At 53.8% G+C, this 22,144-nt stretch overlaps 1 protein-coding gene across 1 annotated transcript; it reads left to right on the top strand.

Annotated features, from left to right (window-relative positions):
* Positions 1 to 101: 101 nt before the first annotated feature.
* MBLAC1 (metallo-beta-lactamase domain containing 1) lies at positions 102 to 17,985 on the top strand. Its single transcript, XM_073551678.1, has 2 exons — positions 102 to 172; positions 11,809 to 17,985. The coding sequence occupies exons 1-2, from the start codon at positions 167 to 169 to the stop codon at positions 12,442 to 12,444; spliced, it is 642 nt and encodes a 213-aa protein (XP_073407779.1). The 5' UTR covers positions 102 to 166; the 3' UTR covers positions 12,445 to 17,985.
* Positions 17,986 to 22,144: the final 4,159 nt, after the last annotated feature.

Here is a 22,144-nt window from a genome sequence, read left to right as displayed (position 1 = left end):
ACTGAACCGAGGAGAATTATAGGAGTTGAAGTTCTAATGCTCATTAGACACGCCCTTCTGAAATGTCATTGGCTGAGGGAATGGATGTGGTATGATGAACGGGTGAGTGATCCAATCAGAATCCCCCAAATGGCAGTCATTCCGGTGCAACGATTCTAGCAGCAAAATGGAGGTGGGAAACCGGGGATAACAGTGGTGGAGGGGAAACATGGCGGGAGGATAGAGGCCGGGGCTGTGTGCAGGCAGCCGAGACTCGGGGGTGTACCGGATAGAGGGACGAGCCCCCCGACATCCCGTGTAACAGACCGGATAGAGGGACGAGCCCCCCGACATCCCGTGTAACAGACCGGATAGAGGGACGAGCCCCCGACATCCCGTGTAACAGACCGGATATAGGGACGAGCCCCCGACATCCCGTGTAACAGACCGGATAGAGGGACGAGCCCCCGACATCCCGTGTAACAGACCGGATAGAGGGACGAGCCCCCGACATCCCGTGTAACAGACCGGATATAGGGACGAGCCCCCGACATCCCGTGTAACAGACCGGATATAGGGACGTGCCCCCGACATCCCGTGTAACAGACCGGATATAGGGACGTGCCCCCGACATCCCGTGTAACAGACCGGATATAGGGACGTGCCCCCGACATCCCATGTAACAGACCGGATATAGGGACGTGCCCCCGACATCCCGTGTAACAGACCGGATATAGGGACGTGCCCCCGACATCCCGTGTAACAGACCGGATATAGGGACGTGCCCCCCACATCCCGTGTAACAGACCGGATAGAGGGACGAGCCCCCCGACATCCCGTGTAACAGACCGGATATAGGGACGTGCCCCCGACATCCCGTGTAACAGACCGGATATAGGGACGTGCCCCCCACATCCCGTGTAACAGACCGGATAGAGGGACGAGCCCCCGACATCCCGTGTAACAGACCGGATATAGAGACGAGCCCCCGACATCCCGTGTAACAGACCGGATATAGGGACGAGCCCCCGACATCCCGTGTAACAGACCGGATATAGGGACGTGCCCCCCACATCCCGTGTAACAGACCGGATAGAGGGACGAGCCCCCGACATCCCGTGTAACAGACCGGATATAGAGACGAGCCCCCGACATCCCGTGTAACAGACCGGATATAGGGACGTGCCCCCCACATCCCGTGTAACAGACCGGATATAGGGACGTGCCCCCCACATCCCGTGTAACAGACCGGATATAGGGACGTGCCCCCCACATCCCGTGTAACAGACCGGATAGAGGGACGAGCCCCCGACATCCCGTGTAACAGACCGGATATAGGGACGTGCCCCCGACATCTCGTGTAACAGACCGGATATAGGGACGAGCCCCCGACATACCGTGTAACAGACCGGATATAGGGACGAGCCCCCGACATCCCGTGTAACAGACCGGATATAGGGACGAGCCCCCGACATCCCGTGTAACAGACCGGATAGAGGGACGAGCCCCCCACATCCCGTGTAACAGACCGGATAGAGGGACGAGCCCCCGACATCCCGTGTAACAGACCGGATATAGGGACGTGCCCCCGACATCCCGTGTAACAGACCGGATATAGGGACGTGCCCCCGACATCCCGTGTAACAGACCGGATATAGGGACGTGCCCCCGACATCCCGTGTAACAGACCGGATATAGGGACGTGCCCCCGACATCCCGTGTAACAGACCGGATATAGGGACGTGCCCCCCACATCCCGTGTAACAGACCGGATAGAGGGACGAGCCCCCCGACATCCCGTGTAACAGACCGGATATAGGGACGTGCCCCCGACATCCCGTGTAACAGACCGGATATAGGGACGTGCCCCCCACATCCCGTGTAACAGACCGGATAGAGGGACGAGCCCCCGACATCCCGTGTAACAGACCGGATATAGAGACGAGCCCCCGACATCCCGTGTAACAGACCGGATATAGGGACGAGCCCCCGACATCCCGTGTAACAGACCGGATATAGGGACGTGCCCCCCACATCCCGTGTAACAGACCGGATAGAGGGACGAGCCCCCGACATCCCGTGTAACAGACCGGATATAGAGACGAGCCCCCGACATCCCGTGTAACAGACCGGATATAGGGACGTGCCCCCCACATCCCGTGTAACAGACCGGATATAGGGACGTGCCCCCCACATCCCGTGTAACAGACCGGATATAGGGACGTGCCCCCCACATCCCGTGTAACAGACCGGATAGAGGGACGAGCCCCCGACATCCCGTGTAACAGACCGGATATAGGGACGTGCCCCCGACATCTCGTGTAACAGACCGGATATAGGGACGAGCCCCCGACATCCCGTGTAACAGACCGGATATAGGGACGAGCCCCCGACATCCCGTGTAACAGACCGGATATAGGGACGAGCCCCCGACATCCCGTGTAACAGACCGGATATAGGGACGAGCCCCCGACATCCCGTGTAACAGACCGGATATAGGGACGTGCCCCCCACATCCCGTGTAACAGACCGGATATAGGGACGTGCCCCCCACATCCCGTGTAACAGACCGGATAGAGGGACGAGCCCCCGACATCCCGTGTAACAGACCGGATATAGGGACGTGCCCCCGACATCTCGTGTAACAGACCGGATATAGGGACGAGCCCCCGACATCCCGTGTAACAGACCGGATAGAGGGACGAGCCCCCGACATCCCGTGTAACAGACCGGATATAGGGACGAGCCCCCGACATCCCGTGTAACAGACCGGATAGAGGGACGAGCCCCCGACATCCCGTGTAACAGACCGGATAGAGGGACGAGCCCCCGACATCCCGTGTAACAGACCGGATATAGGGACGAGCCCCCGACATCCCGTGTAACAGACCGGACAGAGGGGCGAACCCCCGACATCCCGTGTAACAGACCGGATAGAGGGACGAGCCCCCGACATCCCGTGTAACAGACCGGATATAGGGACGAGCCCCCGACATCCCGTGTAACAGACCGGATAGAGAGACGAGCCCTCGACATCCCGTGTAACAGACCGGATATAGGGACGAGCCCCCGACATCCCGTGTAACAGACCGGATAGAGGGACGAGCCCCCGACATCCCGTGTAACAGACCGGATAGAGGGACGAGCCCCCGACATCCCGTGTAACAGACCGGATAGAGGGACGAGCCCCCGACATCCCGTGTAACAGACCGGATATAGGGACGAGCCCCCGACATCCCGTGTAACAGACCGGATAGAGGGACGAGCCCCCGACATCCCGTGTAACAGACCGGATAGAGGGACGAGCCCCCGACATCCCGTGTAACAGACCGGATAGAGGGACGTGCCCCCGACATCCCGTGTAACAGACCGGATATAGAGACGTGCCCCCGACATCCCGTGTAACAGACCGGATATAGGGACGAGCCCCCGACATCCCGTGTAACAGACCGGATAGAGGGACGAGCCCCCGACATCCCGTGTAACAGACCGGATATAGGGACGTGCCCCCGACATCCCGTGTAACAGACCGGATATAGGGACGAGCCCCCGACATCTCGTGTAACAGACCGGATAGAGGGACGAGCCCCCGACATCCCGTGTAACAGACCGGATAGAGGGACGTGCCCCCGACATCTCGTGTAACAGACCGGATATAGGGACGAGCCCCCGACATCCCGTGTAACAGACCGGATATAGGGACGAGCCCCCGACATCTCGTGTAACAGACCGGATATAGGGACGTGCCCCCGACATCCCGTGTAACAGACCGGATATAGGGACGAGCCCCCGACATCTCGTGTAACAGACCGGATATAGGGACGAGCCCCCGACATCCCGTGTAACAGACCGGATAGAGGGACGAGCCCCCGACATCCCGTGTAACAGACCGGATAGAGGGACGAGCCCCCGACATCCCGTGTAACAGACCGGATAGAGGGACGAGCCCCCCGACATCCCGTGTAACAGACCGGATATAGGGACGTGCCCCCGACATCCCGTGTAACAGGCCGGATATAGAGACGAGCCCCCGACATCCCGTGTAACAGACCGGATATAGAGACGTGCCCCCGACATCCCGTGTAACAGACCGGATATAGGGACGAGCCCCCGACATCCCGTGTAACAGACCGGATATAGAGACGAGCCCCCGACATCCCGTGTAACAGACCGGATATAGGGACGAGCCCCCGACATCCCGTGTAACAGACCGGATATAGGGACGAGCCCCCGACATCCCGTGTAACAGACCGGATATAGGGACGAGCCCCCGACATCCCGTGTAACAGACCGGATATAGGGACGAGCCCCCGACATCCCGTGTAACAGACCGGATATAGAGACGAGCCCCCGACATCCCGTGTAACAGACCGGATATAGGGACGTGCCCCCGACATCCCGTGTAACAGACCGGATATAGGGACGAGCCCCCGACATCCCGTGTAACAGACCGGATATAGAGACGAGCCCCCGACATCCCGTGTAACAGACCGGATATAGGGACGTGCCCCCGACATCCCGTGTAACAGACCGGATATAGGGACGAGCCCCCGACATCCCGTGTAACAGACCGGATATAGGGACGAGCCCCCGACATCCCGTGTAACAGACCGGATATAGGGACGAGCCCCCGACATCCCGTGTAACAGACCGGATATAGGGACGAGCCCCCGACATCCCGTGTAACAGACCGGATATAGGGACGAGCCCCCGACATCCCGTGTAACAGACCGGACAGAGGGGCGAACCCCCGACATCCCGTGTAACAGATTGGACATAGGGACGTGCCCCCGACATCCCGTGTAACAGACCGGATATAGGGACGAGCCCCCGACATCCCGTGTAACAGACCGGATAGAGGGACGAGCCCCCCACATCCCGTGTAACAGACCGGATAGAGGGACGAGCCCCCGACATCCCGTGTAACAGACCGGATAGAGAGACGAGCCCCCGACATCCCGTGTAACAGACCGGATATAGGGACGAGCCCCCGACATCCCGTGTAACAGACCGGATATAGGGACGAGCCCCCGACATCCCGTGTAACAGACCGGATATAGGGACGAGCCCCCCACATCCCGTGTAACAGACCGGATAGAGGGACGAGCCCCCGACATCCCGTGTAACAGACCGGATAGAGGGACGAGCCCCCGACATCCCGTGTAACAGACCGGATAGAGGGACGAGCCCCCGACATCCCGTGTAACAGACCGGATATAGGGACGAGCCCCCGACATCCCGTGTAACAGACCGGATATAGAGACGTGCCCCCGACATCCCGTGTAACAGACCGGATAGAGAGACGAGCCCCCGACATCCCGTGTAACAGACCGGATATAGGGACGAGCCCCCGACATCCCGTGTAACAGACCAGATATAGGGACGAGCCCCCGACATCACGTGTAACAGACCAGATAGAGAGACGAGCCCTCGACATCCCGTGTAACAGACCGGATATAGGGACGAGCCCCCGACATCCCGTGTAACAGACCGGATATAGGGACGAGCCCCCGACATCCCGTGTAACAGACCGGATATAGGGACGAGCCCCCGACATCCCGTGTAACAGACCGGACATAGGGACGTGCCCCCGACATCCCGTGTAACAGACCGGATATAGGGACGAGCCCCCGACATCCCGTGTAACAGACCGGATAGAGGGACTAGCCCCCGACATCCCGTGTAACAGACCGGATATAGGGACGAGCCCCCGACATCCCGTGTAACAGACCGGATATAGGGACGAGCCCCCGACATCTCGTGTAACAGACCGGATAGAGGGACGAGCCCCCGACATCCCGTGTAACAGACCGGATAGAGGGACGAGCCCCCGACATCCCGTGTAACAGACCGGATAGAGGGACGAGCCCCCGACATCCCGTGTCACAGACCGGATAGAGGGACGAGCCCCCGACATACCGTGTAACAGACCGGAGAGAGGGACGAGCCCCCGACATCCCGTGTAACAGACCGGATATAGAGACGTGCCCCCGACATCCCGTGTAACAGACCGGATAGAGAGACGAGCCCCCGACATCCCGTGTAACAGACCGGATATAGGGACGAGCCCCCGACATCCCGTGTAACAGACCAGATATAGGGACGAGCCCCCGACATCACGTGTAACAGACCGGATAGAGAGACGAGCCCTCGACATCCCATGTAACAGACCGGATATAGGGACGAGCCCCCGACATCCCGTGTAACAGACCGGATATAGGGACGAGCCCCCGACATCCCGTGTAACAGACCGGATATAGGGACGAGCCCCCGACATCCCGTGTAGCAGACCGGACATAGGGACGTGCCCCCGACATCCCGTGTAACAGACCGGATATAGGGACGAGCCCCCGACATCCCGTGTAACAGACCGGATAGAGGGACGAGCCCCCGACATCCCGTGTAACAGACCGGATAGAGGGACGAGCCCCCGACATCCCGTGTAACAGACCGGATATAGGGACGAGCCCCCGACATCCCGTGTAACAGACCGGATATAGGGACGAGCCCCCGACATCCCGTGTAACAGACCGGACATAGGGACGAGCCCCCGACATCCCGTGTAACAGACCGGACATAGGGACGTGCCCCCGACATCCCGTGTAACAGACCGGATATAGGGACGAGCCCCCGACATCCCGTGTAACAGACCGGATAGAGGGACGAGCCCCCCACATCCCGTGTAACAGACCGGATATAGGGACAAGCCCCCGACATCTCGTGTAACAGACCGGATATAGGGACGAGCCCCCGACATCCCGTGTAACAGACCGGACAAAGGGACGAGCCCCCGACATCCCGTGTAACAGACCGGACATAGGGACGTGCCCCCGACATCCCGTGTAACAGACCGGATATAGGGACGAGCCCCCGACATCCCGTGTAACAGACCGGATAGAGAGACGAGCCCCCGACATCCCGTGTAACAGACCGGATAGAGAGACGAGCTCCCGACATCCCGTGTAACAGACCGGATATAGGGACGAGCCCCCGACATCGCGTGTAACAGACCAGATATAGGGACGAGCCCCCGACATCCCGTGTAACCGACCGGATAGAGAGACGAGCCCCCGACATCCCGTGTAACAGACCGGATATAGGGACGAGCCCCCGACATCCCGTGTAACAGACCGGACAAAGGGACGAGCCCCCGACATCCCGTGTAACAGACCGGACATAGGGACGTGCCCCCGACATCCCGTGTAACAGACCGGATATAGGGACGAGCCCCCGACATCCCGTGTAACAGACCGGATATAGGGACGAGCCCCCGACATCCTGTGTAACAGATCGGATATAGGGACGAGCCCCCGACATCCCGTGTAACAGACCGGACAGAGGGGCGAACCCCCGACATCCCGTGTAACAGACCGGACATAGGGACGTGCCCCCGACATCCCGTGTAACAGACCGGATATAGGGACGAGCCCCCGACATCCCGTGTAACAGACCGGATAGAGGGACGAGCCCCCCACATCCCGTGTAACAGACTGGATAGAGGGACGAGCCCCCGACATCCCGTGTAACAGACCGGATAGAGAGACGAGCCCCCGACATCCCGTGTAACAGACCGGATATAGGGACGAGCCCCCGACATCCCGTGTAACAGACCGGATATAGGGACGAGCCCCCGACATCCCGTGTAACAGATCGGATAAGGGACGAGCCCCCGACATCCCGTGTAACAGACCGGATAGAGGGACGAGCCCCCGACATCCCGTGTAACAGACCGGAGAGAGGGTCGAGCCCCCGACATCCCGTGTAACAGACCGGATATAGGGACGTGCCCCCGACATCCCGTGTAACAGACCGGATAGAGGGACGAGCCCCCGACATCCCGTGTAACAGGCCGGATATAGGGACGAGCCACCGACATCCCGTGTAACAGACCAGATATAGGGACGTGCCCCCGACATCCCTTGTAACAGACCGGATAGAGGGACGAGCCCCTGACATCCCGTGTGACAGACCGGATATAGGGACGAGCCCCCGACATCCCGTGTAACAGACCGGATAGAGGGACGAGCCCCCGACATCCCGTGTAACAGACCGGATAGAGGGGCGAACCCCCGACATCCCGTGTAACAGACCGGATATAGGGACGAGCCCCCGACATCCCGTGTAACAGACCGGAGAGAGGGACGAGCCCCCGACATCCTGTGTAACAGACCGGAGAGAGGGACGAGCCCCCGACATCCCGTGTAACAGACCGGAGAGAGGGACGAACCCCCGACATCCCGTGTAACAGACCGGATATAGGGACGAGCCCCCGACATCCCGTGTAACAGACCACATATAGAGACGGGCCCCCGACATCCCGTGTAACAGACCGGATATAGGGACGAGCCCCTGACATCCCGTGTAACAGACCGGATATAGGGACGAGCCCCCGACATCCCGTGTAACAGACCGGATATAGGGACGAGCCCCCGACTTTCCTTGTAACAGACCGGATATAGGGACGAGCCCCCGACATCCCGTGTAACAGACCGGATATAGGGACGAGCCCCCGACATCCCGTGTAACAGACCAGATATAGGGACGTGCCCCCGACATCCCGTGTAACAGACCGGATAGAGGGACGAGCCCTCGACATCCCGTGTAACAGACCGGATATAGGGACGTGCCCCCCGACATCCCGTGTAACAGACCGGATATAGGGACGAGCCCCCGACATCCCGTGTAACAGACCGGATATAGGGACGTGCCCCCGACATCCCATGTAACAGACCGGATATAGGGACGTGCCCCCGACATCCCGTGTAACAGACCGGATATAGGGACGTGCCCCCGACATCCCATGTAACAGACCGGATATAGGGACGAGCCCCCCACATCCCGTGTAACAGAGCGGATAGAGTGACGTGCCCCCGACATCCCGTGTAACCGATCGGATACAGGGACGAGCCCCCGACATCCCGTGTTAGAGACCGGATAGAGGGACGAGCCCCCGACATCCCGTGTAACAGACCGGATATAGGGACGTGCCCCCGACATCCCGTGTAACAGACCGGATATAGGGACGTGCCCCCGACATCCCATGTAACAGATCGGATATAGGGACGAGCCCCCGACATCCCATGTAACAGACCGGATATAGGGACGTGCCCCCGACATCCCATGTAACAGACCGGATATAGGGACGAGCCCCCGACATCCCATGTAACAGATCGGATATAGAGGCGTGCCCCCGACATCCCTTGTAACAGACCGGATAGAGGGACTAGCCCCCCACATCCCGTGTAACAGACCGGATAGAGGGACGAGCCCCCCGACATCCCATGTAACAGACCGGATATAGGGACGTGCCCCCGACATCCCGTGTAACAGACCGGATATAGGGACGTGCCCCCGACATCCCGTGTAACAGACCGGATATAGGGACGAGCCCCCGACATCCCGTGTAACAGAGCGGATATAGGGACGTGCCCCTGACATCCCATGTAACAGACCGGATATAGAGGCGTGCCCCCGACATCCCGTGTAACAGACCGGATATAGGGACGAGCCCCCGACATCCCGTGTAACAGACCGGATATAGAGACGTGCCCCCCGACATCCTGTGTAACAGACCGGATAGAGGGACGAGCCCCCGACATCTCGTGTAACAGACCGGATAGAGGGACGAGCCCCCGACATCCCATGTAACAGACCGGATATGGAGATGTGCCCCTGACATCCTGTGTAACAGACCGGATATAGAGACGTGCCCCCGACATCCCGTGTAACAGACCGGATATAGGGATGTGCCCCCGACATCCCGTGTAACAGACCGGATATAGAGACGTGCCCCCCGACATCCCGTGTAACAGACCGGATATAGGGATGTGCCCCCTACATCCTGTGTAACAGACCGGATAGAGGGACGTGCCCCCGACTTCTCGTGTAACAGACCGGATATAGAGACGTGCCCCTGACATCCCGTGTAACAGACCGGATATAGAGACGTGCCCCCGACATCTCGTGTAACAGACCGGATATAGGGACGAGCCCACGACATCCCGTGTAACAGACCGGATAGAGGGACGTGCCCCTGACATCCCGTGTAACAGACCGGATATAGAGGCGTGCCCCCGACATCCCGTGTAACATACAGGATATAGGGACGTGCCCCCGACATCCCGTGTAACAGACCGGATATAGGGACGAGCCCCCGACATCCTGTGTAACAGACCCGATATAGCGACGAGCCCCCCGACATCCCGTGCAACAGACCGGATATGGGGACATGCCTCCCGACAACCTGCGTAACAGACCGGATATAGGGACGTGCCCCCGACATCCCGTGTAACAGACCGGATATAGGGACATGACCTCCGACAACCAGTGTAGCAGAACAGATATAGGGATATGACCCCCGTTATCCCGCTTTTATATAAGTATAGGATTAGTAATGGGTGTCTTATAGATGCCTCTCCATTTCTAACCTCGGGGCTTGATGTCTCCTGCCAATGCAAAGGTGACATCAAACCCACAAATATGATCCCCACTCGCCACTGCTACAGAGCAAGTGTTAAGAGCCTGGCAAACCTAATAGATGCTCCTTTTCTGGGAGGCTGCCAGGTGCTATTTTCAGACTGGAGGAGGGGGAGGGCAATATCCATGGCCCCTTACCAGCCTGAGAATACCAGCCCCCAGCTGTCTGTTTTAGCAAGGCTGGTTGTCAAAAATGGGGGGGACCCCAAGAGTTTTTTTAAACATTATATAAATAATTAAAAACAGCGTGGGGACCCCTCTCTTCTTGATAACCAGCCTTGCTGAAGCTGACAGCTTAGGGTTGCAGTCCGCAGCTTTCAGATTTGCCTGGCTGGTTATCAAAAAAAGGGGAACCCACGCCGTTTTTTAAAAAAAATTATTTAGAGAGCAAGCATCGACTAATGAATAGTCCCATCAGCCGCGCCTGCTCTCACTGTTATTAGTGGCAGTTGGCGTCGGCTGATGGGAGCAGTAGTCCTATCACCCGACACCAGTGACTGGAGGTAAACTTTATATGTCCAATCACAGCTGCTGGCTCACACTGTCATGGGAACCGCGGCTGACCGACGGTAATGATTTTACTGCTGATCAGAAGTGGTGTTTGCCATGCTGTCATGCACATGTCCTGGTGAAGACAGTGTTCAGTGTCCGTGTCTAGTGTCCGTGTCTAAACAGTAGGTGTTCGGTACCGACGCTGAACTTTACTGTTCAGCTTTGTCCATCTCTATACGTGACCTCTCCTCTCTCCTCCCTCTCTGCCGTACATGAACTTCCATCTATCCTCCCTTTCCGCAGTACGTGTTCTCTCCTCCCGCTCTTTAGTACATGACTTCTCCTCTTTCCTCCCAATCCACAGTGACATGTCCTCTCTCCTCCATTTCTCCTATATGTGACCTCTCCTCTCTTGTCCCTCTCTGCAGTACATCACCTCTCATCTATCCTTCCTCTCCGCAGGATGTGTCCTCTCCTCCCTCTCTTCAGTATGTGACTTCTTGTTTTTCCTCACTCTCTGTAGTATGTTCTCCTTTCTCCTCCCTCTCCGCGTGACCTCTCCTCCTTTTCTGCTGTATGTGACCTCTCCCTCTTTGCATTATGTGACCTCTCACCTATCCTCCCTCTGCAATACGTGACTTCTCCTCCCTGTCTGCAGTATGTGTCCTCTCCTCCCTCTCTTCAGTATGTGACCTCTTTCCTTTCTGCAGACCTCTCTCTGCGGTGCATGACCTTTCATCATTCCTCTCTCTCTCTCTCTCTCTGCGGTGCGTGACCTTTCATCTGTCCTCTCTCTGCAGTACGTGACTTCTCCTGCTCCTCCGCAGTATTTGACCTCTCCTCTCTCATCTCTCTCCACAGTATGTTACGTCTCCTCTCTCCTCCCACCACATAGCTGGCTCCCCTCACTCTGTGCACATCCTGTTGGAAGGTTACTGCAGGGATGTGGGTGCTGATCGCTTCCAGGCCGATGGCTCCGTCACCCTGGTCCGCGGCCCCCTCACTGTACTGGTGGACACCGCCGGCCCCTGGTCTCGAGACTTCATCCTGGACACTCTGAAGGGACGCGGGGTGTCCCCTGAGGACGTGACGCACGTGATTTGCACGCACGGACATTCTGATCACGTGGGCAACCTGAACCTGTTTCCCAATGCAGAGATCCTAGTGTCTTACGATCTGTGGCGTGACGGCTCCTACGTGTCCCACAACTTCCGGGGTGGAGAACCCTACTTTTTACCTGGAGGAGAAGGTCTGAAGGTTGTGCCCACCCCAGGGCATACAGGAAGCGACATCACCCTCCTAGTCCCCGGGACGACGCTCGGCACGGTGGCAGTCGCTGGTGATGTGTTTGAAAGAGAAGGTGATGAGGACACTTGGAGGGAACTCAGCGAAAATCCAGAAGTACAGGAGAAAAGTCGGAGGAACCTTCTGGGGTTGGCCGATGTCATTGTGCCTGGACATGGACCTCCGTTCAGGGTCATCCGTGCTGTACAATAACCTGTGACTTCATGAAGTCTGGTCTACAATAAAGATCAGAAGGTGGAAGATCTTGCAGGACCTGCTAACTCCAGATTAAAGGGATTTTACTGTAAGGAGCAACTTTGACTGGTCAGTCATCAAAGTTGCATAGACACATTTATGGTGGTGGTTAGAGCCCTTCTAATTATTAAATTCATAACCATGTTTAAGTTTACTTGATAATAAGATTTTCGGATTGTCACCCAGCTTTCCCAGATTCCTGAATTGTCATTCTGTGCAGTCACAATGCAACCATTATGCCTGTAGCCAGTGACATCATCGAGGGTGACCTTATTGCCAGGAGCCATCAACATTATCGAGGGTGACCTTATCTGCAGAAATTGGTGAACCTCATCAAGGGCGTCCTCATTCCTCATCTCCAAGAGCCATTGACATCATTGAGTGTGATCTCAACGCCAGGAGTCAGTGACATCATCGCCAAGATACAGTTACTTCATTGAGGGTGATCTCACCACCATTAGCCAGCCGCCTCATTGAGTGTGACCTCAACGCTAGGAGCCAATGACATAATCGCCAAGAGCCAATGACCTCATTGAGGGTGATCTCATCACCAGGAACCAGCAGCCTCATGGAGTGTGATCTCATCGCCAGGACCCAGTGACCTTATCAAGAATGATTTCATCGCCAGGAGCCAGTGACATTGAGAGTGACTTTATGGCTAGGAGTCAGTGGTGTCATCCAGTGTGACCTCATCAGCTGGCGCCAGTGAACATCCTCAAAGGCATCCTCATTCCTCATCTCCAAGAGACAGTGACATCATCAAGGGTGACCTCATCACCAGGAGCCAGTGACGTCATTGAGGGTGACCTCTTCACCAGGAGCCAGTGATTTCATTGAGAGTGACCTCATCACCAAGAGCCAGTGATAACATCTAGGGTAACCTCATTAAAAAACAGCTTCCTCATTGCTTCGAGCCAGTGACCGCATTGACCTCCACTGCTTTAGACCCCAGGGAAGCTGTAATAAAGGCCTACCACTAAGGAAGCTGGACAGAAGACCTCCTCTACCCTAGACTCAAGGGAAGCTATAATAAAAGCCTCTACCACCCTAGACCACCAAGGAACCTGGAATAAAGACCCCCATTGCTCCAGACCCCAGGGAAGCTGTAATAAAAACCTCTACCACCCTTGACCACTAAGGAAGCTGGAAAGAAGACCTCCTCTACCCTAGACTCAAGGGAGGCTATAATAAAAGCCTCTACCACCCTAGACCGCCAAGGAACCTGGAAGAAAGACCTCCAGACCCCAGGGAAGCTGTAATAAAAACCTCTACCACCCTAGACCACCAAGAAAGCTGGAAGGAAGACCTCCACTACTCTAGACCCCAGGGAAGCTGTAATAAAAGCCTCTACCACCCAAGACCACCAAGGAAGCTGGAATGGAAATCACCTCTACTCTAGAAAACCTGAGAATCTGGACTGAATACCTCCAGGAAGAGTCCACCAAGAATGCTAGAATGAAAACCTCAATTACCTGAGACCACCAGGGAAGCCTGAACATAGGCTAAGGCTAATTTCACATTAGTGTTTTTTTGCGCAGTGCATTGTGCGCAATAGAAGCGCATGCAAAAGCGCATCATGCGTTTTTGTTTGCATTTTTTATGTGCATTCCTTCTCTAGGGGTTAAAACCAGTGTCTACACATGTTTACTCCAAAAGCGCATGCGCAAGAAAACGTAGACGAATGCATCTCCATGTGCACGCCTGCATTCCCATAGACTGTAATGCGTTATTTTGTCACATTCCATGCGCAAGCGTGTGCATGCGTTTTTTTTACACCTTTCGGCGGACCCAAAAATGCAACAGCACAAGACCATGCGCCCCCCATGTTAAACATAGGTATGCATGACGCATGCGCATGGACGCGCATGATGCGCTGCGCAAAAAAACGCTAATGTGAAACCAGCCTAACATGTTTCTTTCCACTAATGTCAGATGCATCTTTCTCTTTTTGGTTTACATGATCAGTTGGCTCTCAGTGTGACATTGTTCTCAGTGGTGACGCAATGTGATGATCTCACAGTCGGAGCATCCCACCATTATCAGTGAGGTCAGTGATACTAGTGACCTTTTGTATCTGCCATTATCAGCTCAAGGACTCCCTGGAATTTATCAGTAAACTTGTTCTATTCAGTTTCCGCCATTGTTTTTCACTCTCTTGAACTTTTTAGGATGGGAATCCATTGTGGACATATGCAGAGGTGACAGGAGACCACTGACACTGAATCTAGAGAAAATCAAAAACACCCAACCTGGCCATGTCCAGTGTTCAGCTGTCAATGTGTCTTGCCTTAAGAAAGTGGCAAATGTCTCAGGATGTGTAGGACCAAGCAGGAACAGTCTGCTGCCCGAATGCCCCGGCTGCAGACAATCACCTGAGCCAAGTTTAAATAATCCCAGCAACATGACGTCATTGACGCGGGTAGAGTCGGATATTCTTGGTCATGTCATGAAGGGTAGTGTTCCTTGGTTCTCCACTATGCTAATACCACAGCTCAGCTCTGCTACATCCAGGTCTCCACTGCTCCAGTTCTGCTGCTCAACTCTGCTACATCCAGATCTCCACTATTCCAGTTTTGCTGCTCAAACCTGCTACATCCAGATCTCCACTATTCCATTTCTGCTGCTCAGCCCTGCTACATTCAGATCTCCACTGCTCCAGTTCTGCTGCTCAGCCCTGCTACATCCACATCTCCACTATTCCAGTTCTGCTGCTCAGCTCTGCTACAATCCAGGTCTCCACTATTCCAATTTTGCTGCTCAAACCTGCTACATCCAGATCTCCACTATTCCAGTTTCGCTCCTCAGCTCTGCTGCATTCAGATTTCCACTATTCCAGTTTTGCTACTCAGCTCTGCTACATTCAGGTATCCACTTCTCCAGGTCTGCTCAGCCCTGCTACATCCAGGTCTCCACTATTCCATTTCTGCTGCTCAGCCCTGCTACATTCAGATCTCCCCTGCTCCAGTTCTGCTACAATCCAGGTCTCCACTATTCCGATTTTGCTGCCCAGCTCTGCTACACTCAGGTCTCCACTATTCCAGTTCAGTTGCTCATCCCTGCTACATTCAGATCTCCACTACTCCAGTTCTGCTGCTCAGCACTGCTACATCCAGGTATCCACTACTCCAGTTCTATTGCTCAGCTCTACTACATTCAGGTTTCCACTCCTCCAGTTCTGCTACTCAGCTGCTACATCCAGACCAACACTGTTCCAGTTTTTCTGCTCAGCTCTGCTACATTCAGGTCTCCACTACTCCACTTCTGTTGCTCAGCTCTGCTACATTCAGGTCTCACACCACTATTCCAGTTCTGCTCAGCTCTGCTACATTCAGGTCTCCACTACTCCACTTCTGCTGCTCAGCTCTGCTACATCCAGATCTCCACTATTCCATTTCTGCTGCTCAGCTCTGCTATATCCAGGTCTCCACTATTCCATTTCTGTTACTCAGCTCTGCTACATCCATATCACCACTATTCCAGTTTTGCTGCTCAGCTCTGCTACACTCAGGTCTTCACTATTCCAGTTTTGCTGCATCTAGATCTCCACTATTCCAGTTCTGCTTCTCAGCTCTGCTACATCCAGATCTCCACTATTCCAGTTTTGCTGCTCAGCTCTGCTACATTCAGGTCTCCACTACTCCAGTTCTGCTGCTCAGCTTCACTACATCCAGGTCTCCACTACTCCAGTTCTGCTACATTCAGGTCCCCACTGGTCCAGTTCTGCTGCTCAGCTCTGCTACATCCAGGTATCCACTAGTCCAGTTCTGCTCAGCTCTGCTATATCCAGGTCTCCACTAGTCCAGTTCTGCTGCTCAGCTCTGCTACATCCAGGTCTCCACTAGTCCAGTTCTGTTGCTCAGCTCTGCTACATCCAGGTCTCCACTAGTCCAGTTCTGCTGCTCAGCTCTGCTACATCCAGGTATCCACAATTCCAGTTCTGTTGCTCAGCTCTGCTACATCCAGGTCTCCACTATTCCAGTTCTGTTGCTCAGCTCTGCTACCTCCAGGTATCCACTATTCCAGTTCTGTTGCTCAGCTCTACTACATCCAGGTCTCCATTCCAGTCCTGGTGCTCAGCTCTGCTATATCCAGGTCTCCACTATTCCATTTCTGTTACTCAGCTCTGCTACATCCATATCACCACTATTCCAGTTTTGCTGCTCAGCTCTGCTACACTCAGGTCTTCACTATTCCAGTTTTGCTGCATCTAGATCTCCACTATTCCAGTTCTGCTTCTCAGCTCTGCTACATCCAGATCTCCACTATTCCAGTTTTGCTGCTCAGCTCTGCTACATTCAGGTCTCCACTACTCCAGTTCTGCTGCTCAGCTTCACTACATCCAGGTCTCCACTACTCCAGTTCTGCTTCTCAGCTCTGCTACATTCAGGTCCCCACTGGTCCAGTTCTGCTGCTCAGCTCTGCTACATTCAGGTATCCACTAGTCCAGTTCTGCTGCTTAGCTCTGCTACATCCAGGTCTCCACTAGTCCAGTTCTGCTGCTCAGCTCTGCTATATCCAGGTCTCCACTAGTCCAGTTCTGCTGCTCAGCTCTGCTACATCCAGGTCTCCACTAGTCCAGTTCTGTTGCTCAGCTCTGCTACATCCAGGTCTCCACTAGTCCAGTTCTGTTGCTCAGCCCTGCTACATCCAGGTCTCCACTAGTCCAGTTCTGCTGCTCAGCTCTGCTACATCCAGGTATCCACAATTCCAGTTCTGTTGCTCAGCTCTGCTACATCCAGGTCTCCACTATTCCAGTTCTGTTGCTCAGCTCTGCTACCTCCAGGTATCCACTATTCCAGTTCTGTTGCTCAGCTCTACTACATCCAGGTCTCCATTCCAGTCCTGGTGCTCAGCTCTGCTACATCCAGGTATCCACTATTCCAGTTCTGTTGCTCAGCTCTGCTACATCCAGGTCTCCATTATTCCAGTCCTGGTGCTCAGCTCAGCTACATTCAGGTCTCCTCTCTTCCAGTTCTGCTGCTCAGCTCTGCTACATCCAGGTCTCTACTAGTCCAGTTCTGTTACTCAGCACTGCTTCACTGCAGAATCAGCTCACTCATGGACTCTCAGACAACTCATTCTGCAGTGAGCCATAGAGAAGAGGCTATAGAGGGCAAATTGCGGCACTTTTAATGAAACCTAACAAATACTTTTTTGCCAACATATATGCATTTTAGTAAGAAAAAAATGTCCATCACTTTCTTAACACACTATCAAGACTGACATCCTCTTTAGTCCTAATCTCCAACTCTTGTCTCCTCCTGTGCTGCACCAGTTCTCTGGAATGTACTTCCCCAGACAAGCCAGCTGATATACTATGATGGGTTACACTGATCTAAAGTGGCCTTAGTATTGGGGGACTCTTTTTGAGGGGGGTCTAAATTGGTCAGCCCCTTTAAATACAGAGTGAAATATTGTTTCGCCTGGTAATGAGCATCATGGAAAATACTGTTCATGTTTTATCTTTTGGGGAAATCAATAAATCAATAATCTGCATCAGCTGAAATGTGTGACATCATTGATCTGGTGTGGAGACGCCTCCTCTACTGCGCCGTCCTGCTGTTCTTGTCTTCAGGGGCAGAGTTCAGGGGGGATGGTGCCGCTATCAGAGGGCGCCCTCAATTTATCTCTCACCGAAATCATCAGAGCATCTTATCGGTGGCTGTAAATTGAGCAGCCGCTTCCTGTTATAGCAGGTGTGTGACCGCCACATACGCAGCTCTGCTGTACTCCTTGTCAGGGACGGGGGAGGGGAGGTGACAACCGCTCTGTACAGATATCTGACCCCAAAAAAGGAGTCAGTACCGAACCCAATATTCATATTGCCACGGGCTGCGTCTGAAAACACCGACCTGGATATTGTCCCAAATAAAGCCGAATACTTCACCCTCCACATTGGAAATGGTGATATCCGCAGAGCAAAGTCTATGACAAAATTACCGTGTATGACCCGTGGTGTAGTGTATGGGCTGGAGTGTGAGTATTACAGTGTATGACCCGTGGTGTAGTGTACAAGCTGGAGTGTGAGTATTACAGTGTATGACCCGTGGTGTAGTGTAAGGGCTGGAGTGTGAGTATTACAGTGTATGACCCGTGGTGTAGTGTACAGGCTGGAGTGTGAGTATTACAGTGTATGACCCGTGGTGTAGTGTACAGGCTGGAGTGTGAGTATTACAGTGTATGACCCGTGGTGTAGTGTACAAGCTGGAGTGTGAGTATTACAGTGTATGACCCGTGGTGTAGTGTACAAGCTGGAGTGTGAGTATTACAGTGTATGACCCGTGGTGTAGTGTACAAGCTGGAGTGTGAGTATTACAGTGTATGACCCGTGATGTAGTGTACAAGCTGGAGTGTGAGTATTACAGTGTATGACCCGTGATGTAGTGTACAAGCTGGAGTGTGAGTATTACAGTGTATGTCCCATGGTGTAGTGTACAAGCTGGAGTGTGAGTATTACAGTGTATGTCCCATGGTGTAGTGTACAAGCTGGAGTGTGAGTATTACAGTGTATGACCCGTGGTGTAGTGTACAAGCTGGAGTGTGAGTATTACAGTGTATGACCCGTGGTGTAGTGTAAGGGCTGGAGTGTGAGTATTACAGTGTATGACCCGTGGTGTAGTGTACAGGCTGGAGTGTGAGTATTACAGTGTATGACCCGTGGTGTAGTGTACAGGCTGGAGTGTGAGTATTACAGTGTATGACCCGTGGTGTAGTGTACAAGCTGGAGTGTGAGTATTACAGTGTATGACCCGTGGTGTAGTGTACAAGCTGGAGTGTGAGTATTACAGTGTATGACCCGTGATGTAGTGTACAAGCTGGAGTGTGAGTATTACAGTGTATGACCCGTGATGTGTACAAGCTGGAGTGTGAGTATTACAGTGTATGTCCCATGGTGTAGTGTACAAGCTGGAGTGTGAGTATTACAGTGTATGACCCGTGGTGTAGTGTAAGGGCTGGAGTGTGAGTATTACAGTGTATGACCCGTGGTGTAGTGTACAGGCTGGAGTGTGAGTATTACAGTGTATGACCCGTGGTGTAGTGTACAGGCTGGAGTGTGAGTATTACAGTGTATGACCCGTGGTGTAGTGTACAAGCTGGAGTGTGAGTATTACAGTGTATGACCCGTGGTGTAGTGTACAAGCTGGAGTGTGAGTATTACAGTGTATGACCCGTGATGTGTACAAGCAGGAGTGTGAGTATTACAGTGTATGTCCCATGGTGTAGTGTACAAGCTGGAGTGTGAGTATTACAGTGTATGACCCGTGGTGTAGTGTACAAGCTGGAGTGTGAGTATTACAGTGTATGACCCGTGGTGTAGTGTACAGGCTGGAGTGTGAGTATTACAGTGTATGACCCGTGGTGTAGTGTACAAGCTGGAGTGTGAGTATTACAGTGTATGACCCGTGGTGTAGTGTACAAGCTGGAGTGTGAGTATTACAGTGTATGACCCGTGGTGTAGTGTACAAGCTGGAGTGTGAGTATTACAGTGTATGACCCGTGGTGTAGTGTACAGGCTGGAGTGTGAGTATTACAGTGTATGACCCGTGGTGTAGTGTACAAGCTGGAGTGTGAGTATTACAGTGTATGACCCGTGATGTAGTGTATGGGCTGTAGTGTGAGTATTGCTGTGTGTGACCCGTGGTGTAGTGTATGGGCTGTAGTGTGAGTATTGCTGTGTGTGACCCGTGGTGTAGTGTACGGGCTGGAGTGTGAGTATTGCAGTGTGTGACCCGTGGTGTAGTGTATGGGCTGGAGTGTGAGTATTACAGTGTATGACCCGTGGTGTAGTGTACAGGCTGGAGTGTGAGTATTACAGTGTATGACCCGTGGTGTAGTGTACAAGCTGGAGTGTGAGTATTACAGTGTATGACCCGTGATGTAGTGTATGGGCTGTAGTGTGAGTATTGCTGTGTGTGACCCGTGGTGTAGTGTACGGGCTGGAGTGTGAGTATTGCTGTGTGTGACCCGTGGTGTAGTGTATGGGCTGTAGTGTGAGTATTGCTGTGTGTGACCCGTGGTGTAGTGTACGGGCTGGAGTGTGAGTATTACCGTGTATGACCCATGGTGTAGTGTACGGGCTGGAGTGTGAGTATGACAATGTATGACCCGTGGTGTAGTGTATGGGTTGGAGTGTGAGTATTACAGTGTATGACCCGTGGTGTAGTGTACGGGCTGGAGTGTGAGTATTACAGTGTGTGACCCGTGGTGTAGTGTACGGGCTGGATTGTGAGTATTGCAGTGTATGAGCCGTAGTGTAGTGTACGGGCTGTAGTGTGAGTATTGCAGTGTGTGACCCGTGGTGTAGTGTATGGGCTGGAGTGTGAGTATTGCATTGTATGACCCGTGGTGTAGTGTACGGGCTGTAGTCCGTGGTGTAGTGTACGGTCTGGAGTGTGAGTATTGCAGTGTATGACCCGTGGTGTAGTGTACGGGCTGGAGTGTGAGTATTGCAGTGTGTGACCCGTGGTGTAGTGTATGGGCTGGAGTGTGAGTATTGCATTGTATGACCCGTGGTGTAGTGTACGGGCTGTAGTCCGTGGTGTAGTGTACGGTCTGGAGTGTGAGTATTACAGTGTGTGACCCGTGGTGTAGTGTACGGGCTGTAGTCCGTGGTGTAGTGTACGGTCTGGAGTGTGAGTATTGCAGTGTGTGACCTGTGGTGTAGTGTACGGGCTGTAGTGTGAGTATTAACCAGGGGAAGAGTCTTGAGGAGATCATTTGCATATTCCCAGTGCCTTCTGGGATAAGTGAAGAGTCTCCGCGAGCTCAACGATCACTGGGTTTTGGCTGTTGCAGCTGAAAAGAGGAAATCGGAAAAACCTATCGGCGCGCGAATTTGGGCTCATCTTTCATCGTTTTTAAGAAATCTCAAGATGGAAGAGGCCAGGAGCCATTTGGTGAGCTGCATTTCTTGCTACATGTTCACAGACTTACCAGTGGAAAAGCCAAACTTCACATGCCACAAATGCAAGCTTGTGTCCCTGTTGGAGGAAAAGTTGCAAAATCTCGAAGAGAGGTTAGCTACGTTGAAGATCATTAAGGAAGGTGAAGAGTTCTTGGACAGAGCAGAATTATCTCTTCATGTTACAGAAAGAGAAGAAATTCGAAGTGCACCTGAAGAAACAGAGGAATGGAGACATGTGACCCAGAGAAGCAGGAGGATCAGGAGGCAGTCAGCACCCATACTGCTCAGAAACCAGTACCAGGCTCTCACGCAGGAAAACAATGAAGAAATACATCAGGATAAGACTTTGCCTACAAACAGCAACCTTGTACGCCTTCAGAGTCCTCCTGGATGGAGAAAGAAAAATGTTGTGAAGAAGAAACGGAGAGTGGTGGTCATGGGGGATTCCCTGCTGAGAGCAACAGAGGCCGCTATCTGCAGACCGGATATAACTTCAAGAGAAATGTGTTGTCTTCCAGGTGCAAAAATTAAAGATGTGTCTGACAGGATATCAGGACTCTTCAGACCTACAGATGACTACCCATTCCTGCTACTACATGTGGGGACAAATGACACCGCAAGAAACGACCTGGAAACCATCTGCAGAGACTTTGAAGACTTAGGCAAGAAAGTGAAAGAACTGGGAGCGCAGGTGGTCTTCTCTTCCATCCTCCCAGTGGATGGCCATGGAACCAGGAGGTGGAATAAGATTCT

The sequence above is a fragment of the Dendrobates tinctorius genome, unplaced genomic scaffold (assembly GCF_039654945.1).
Source record: "Dendrobates tinctorius isolate UK_male_01 unplaced genomic scaffold, ASM3965494v1 ptg000178l, whole genome shotgun sequence".
Taxonomy (NCBI): domain Eukaryota; kingdom Metazoa; phylum Chordata; class Amphibia; order Anura; family Dendrobatidae; genus Dendrobates; species Dendrobates tinctorius.
The sequence above is the reverse complement of the archived record's forward strand: the minus strand, read 5'-3'. Positions and strand labels throughout refer to the sequence as shown.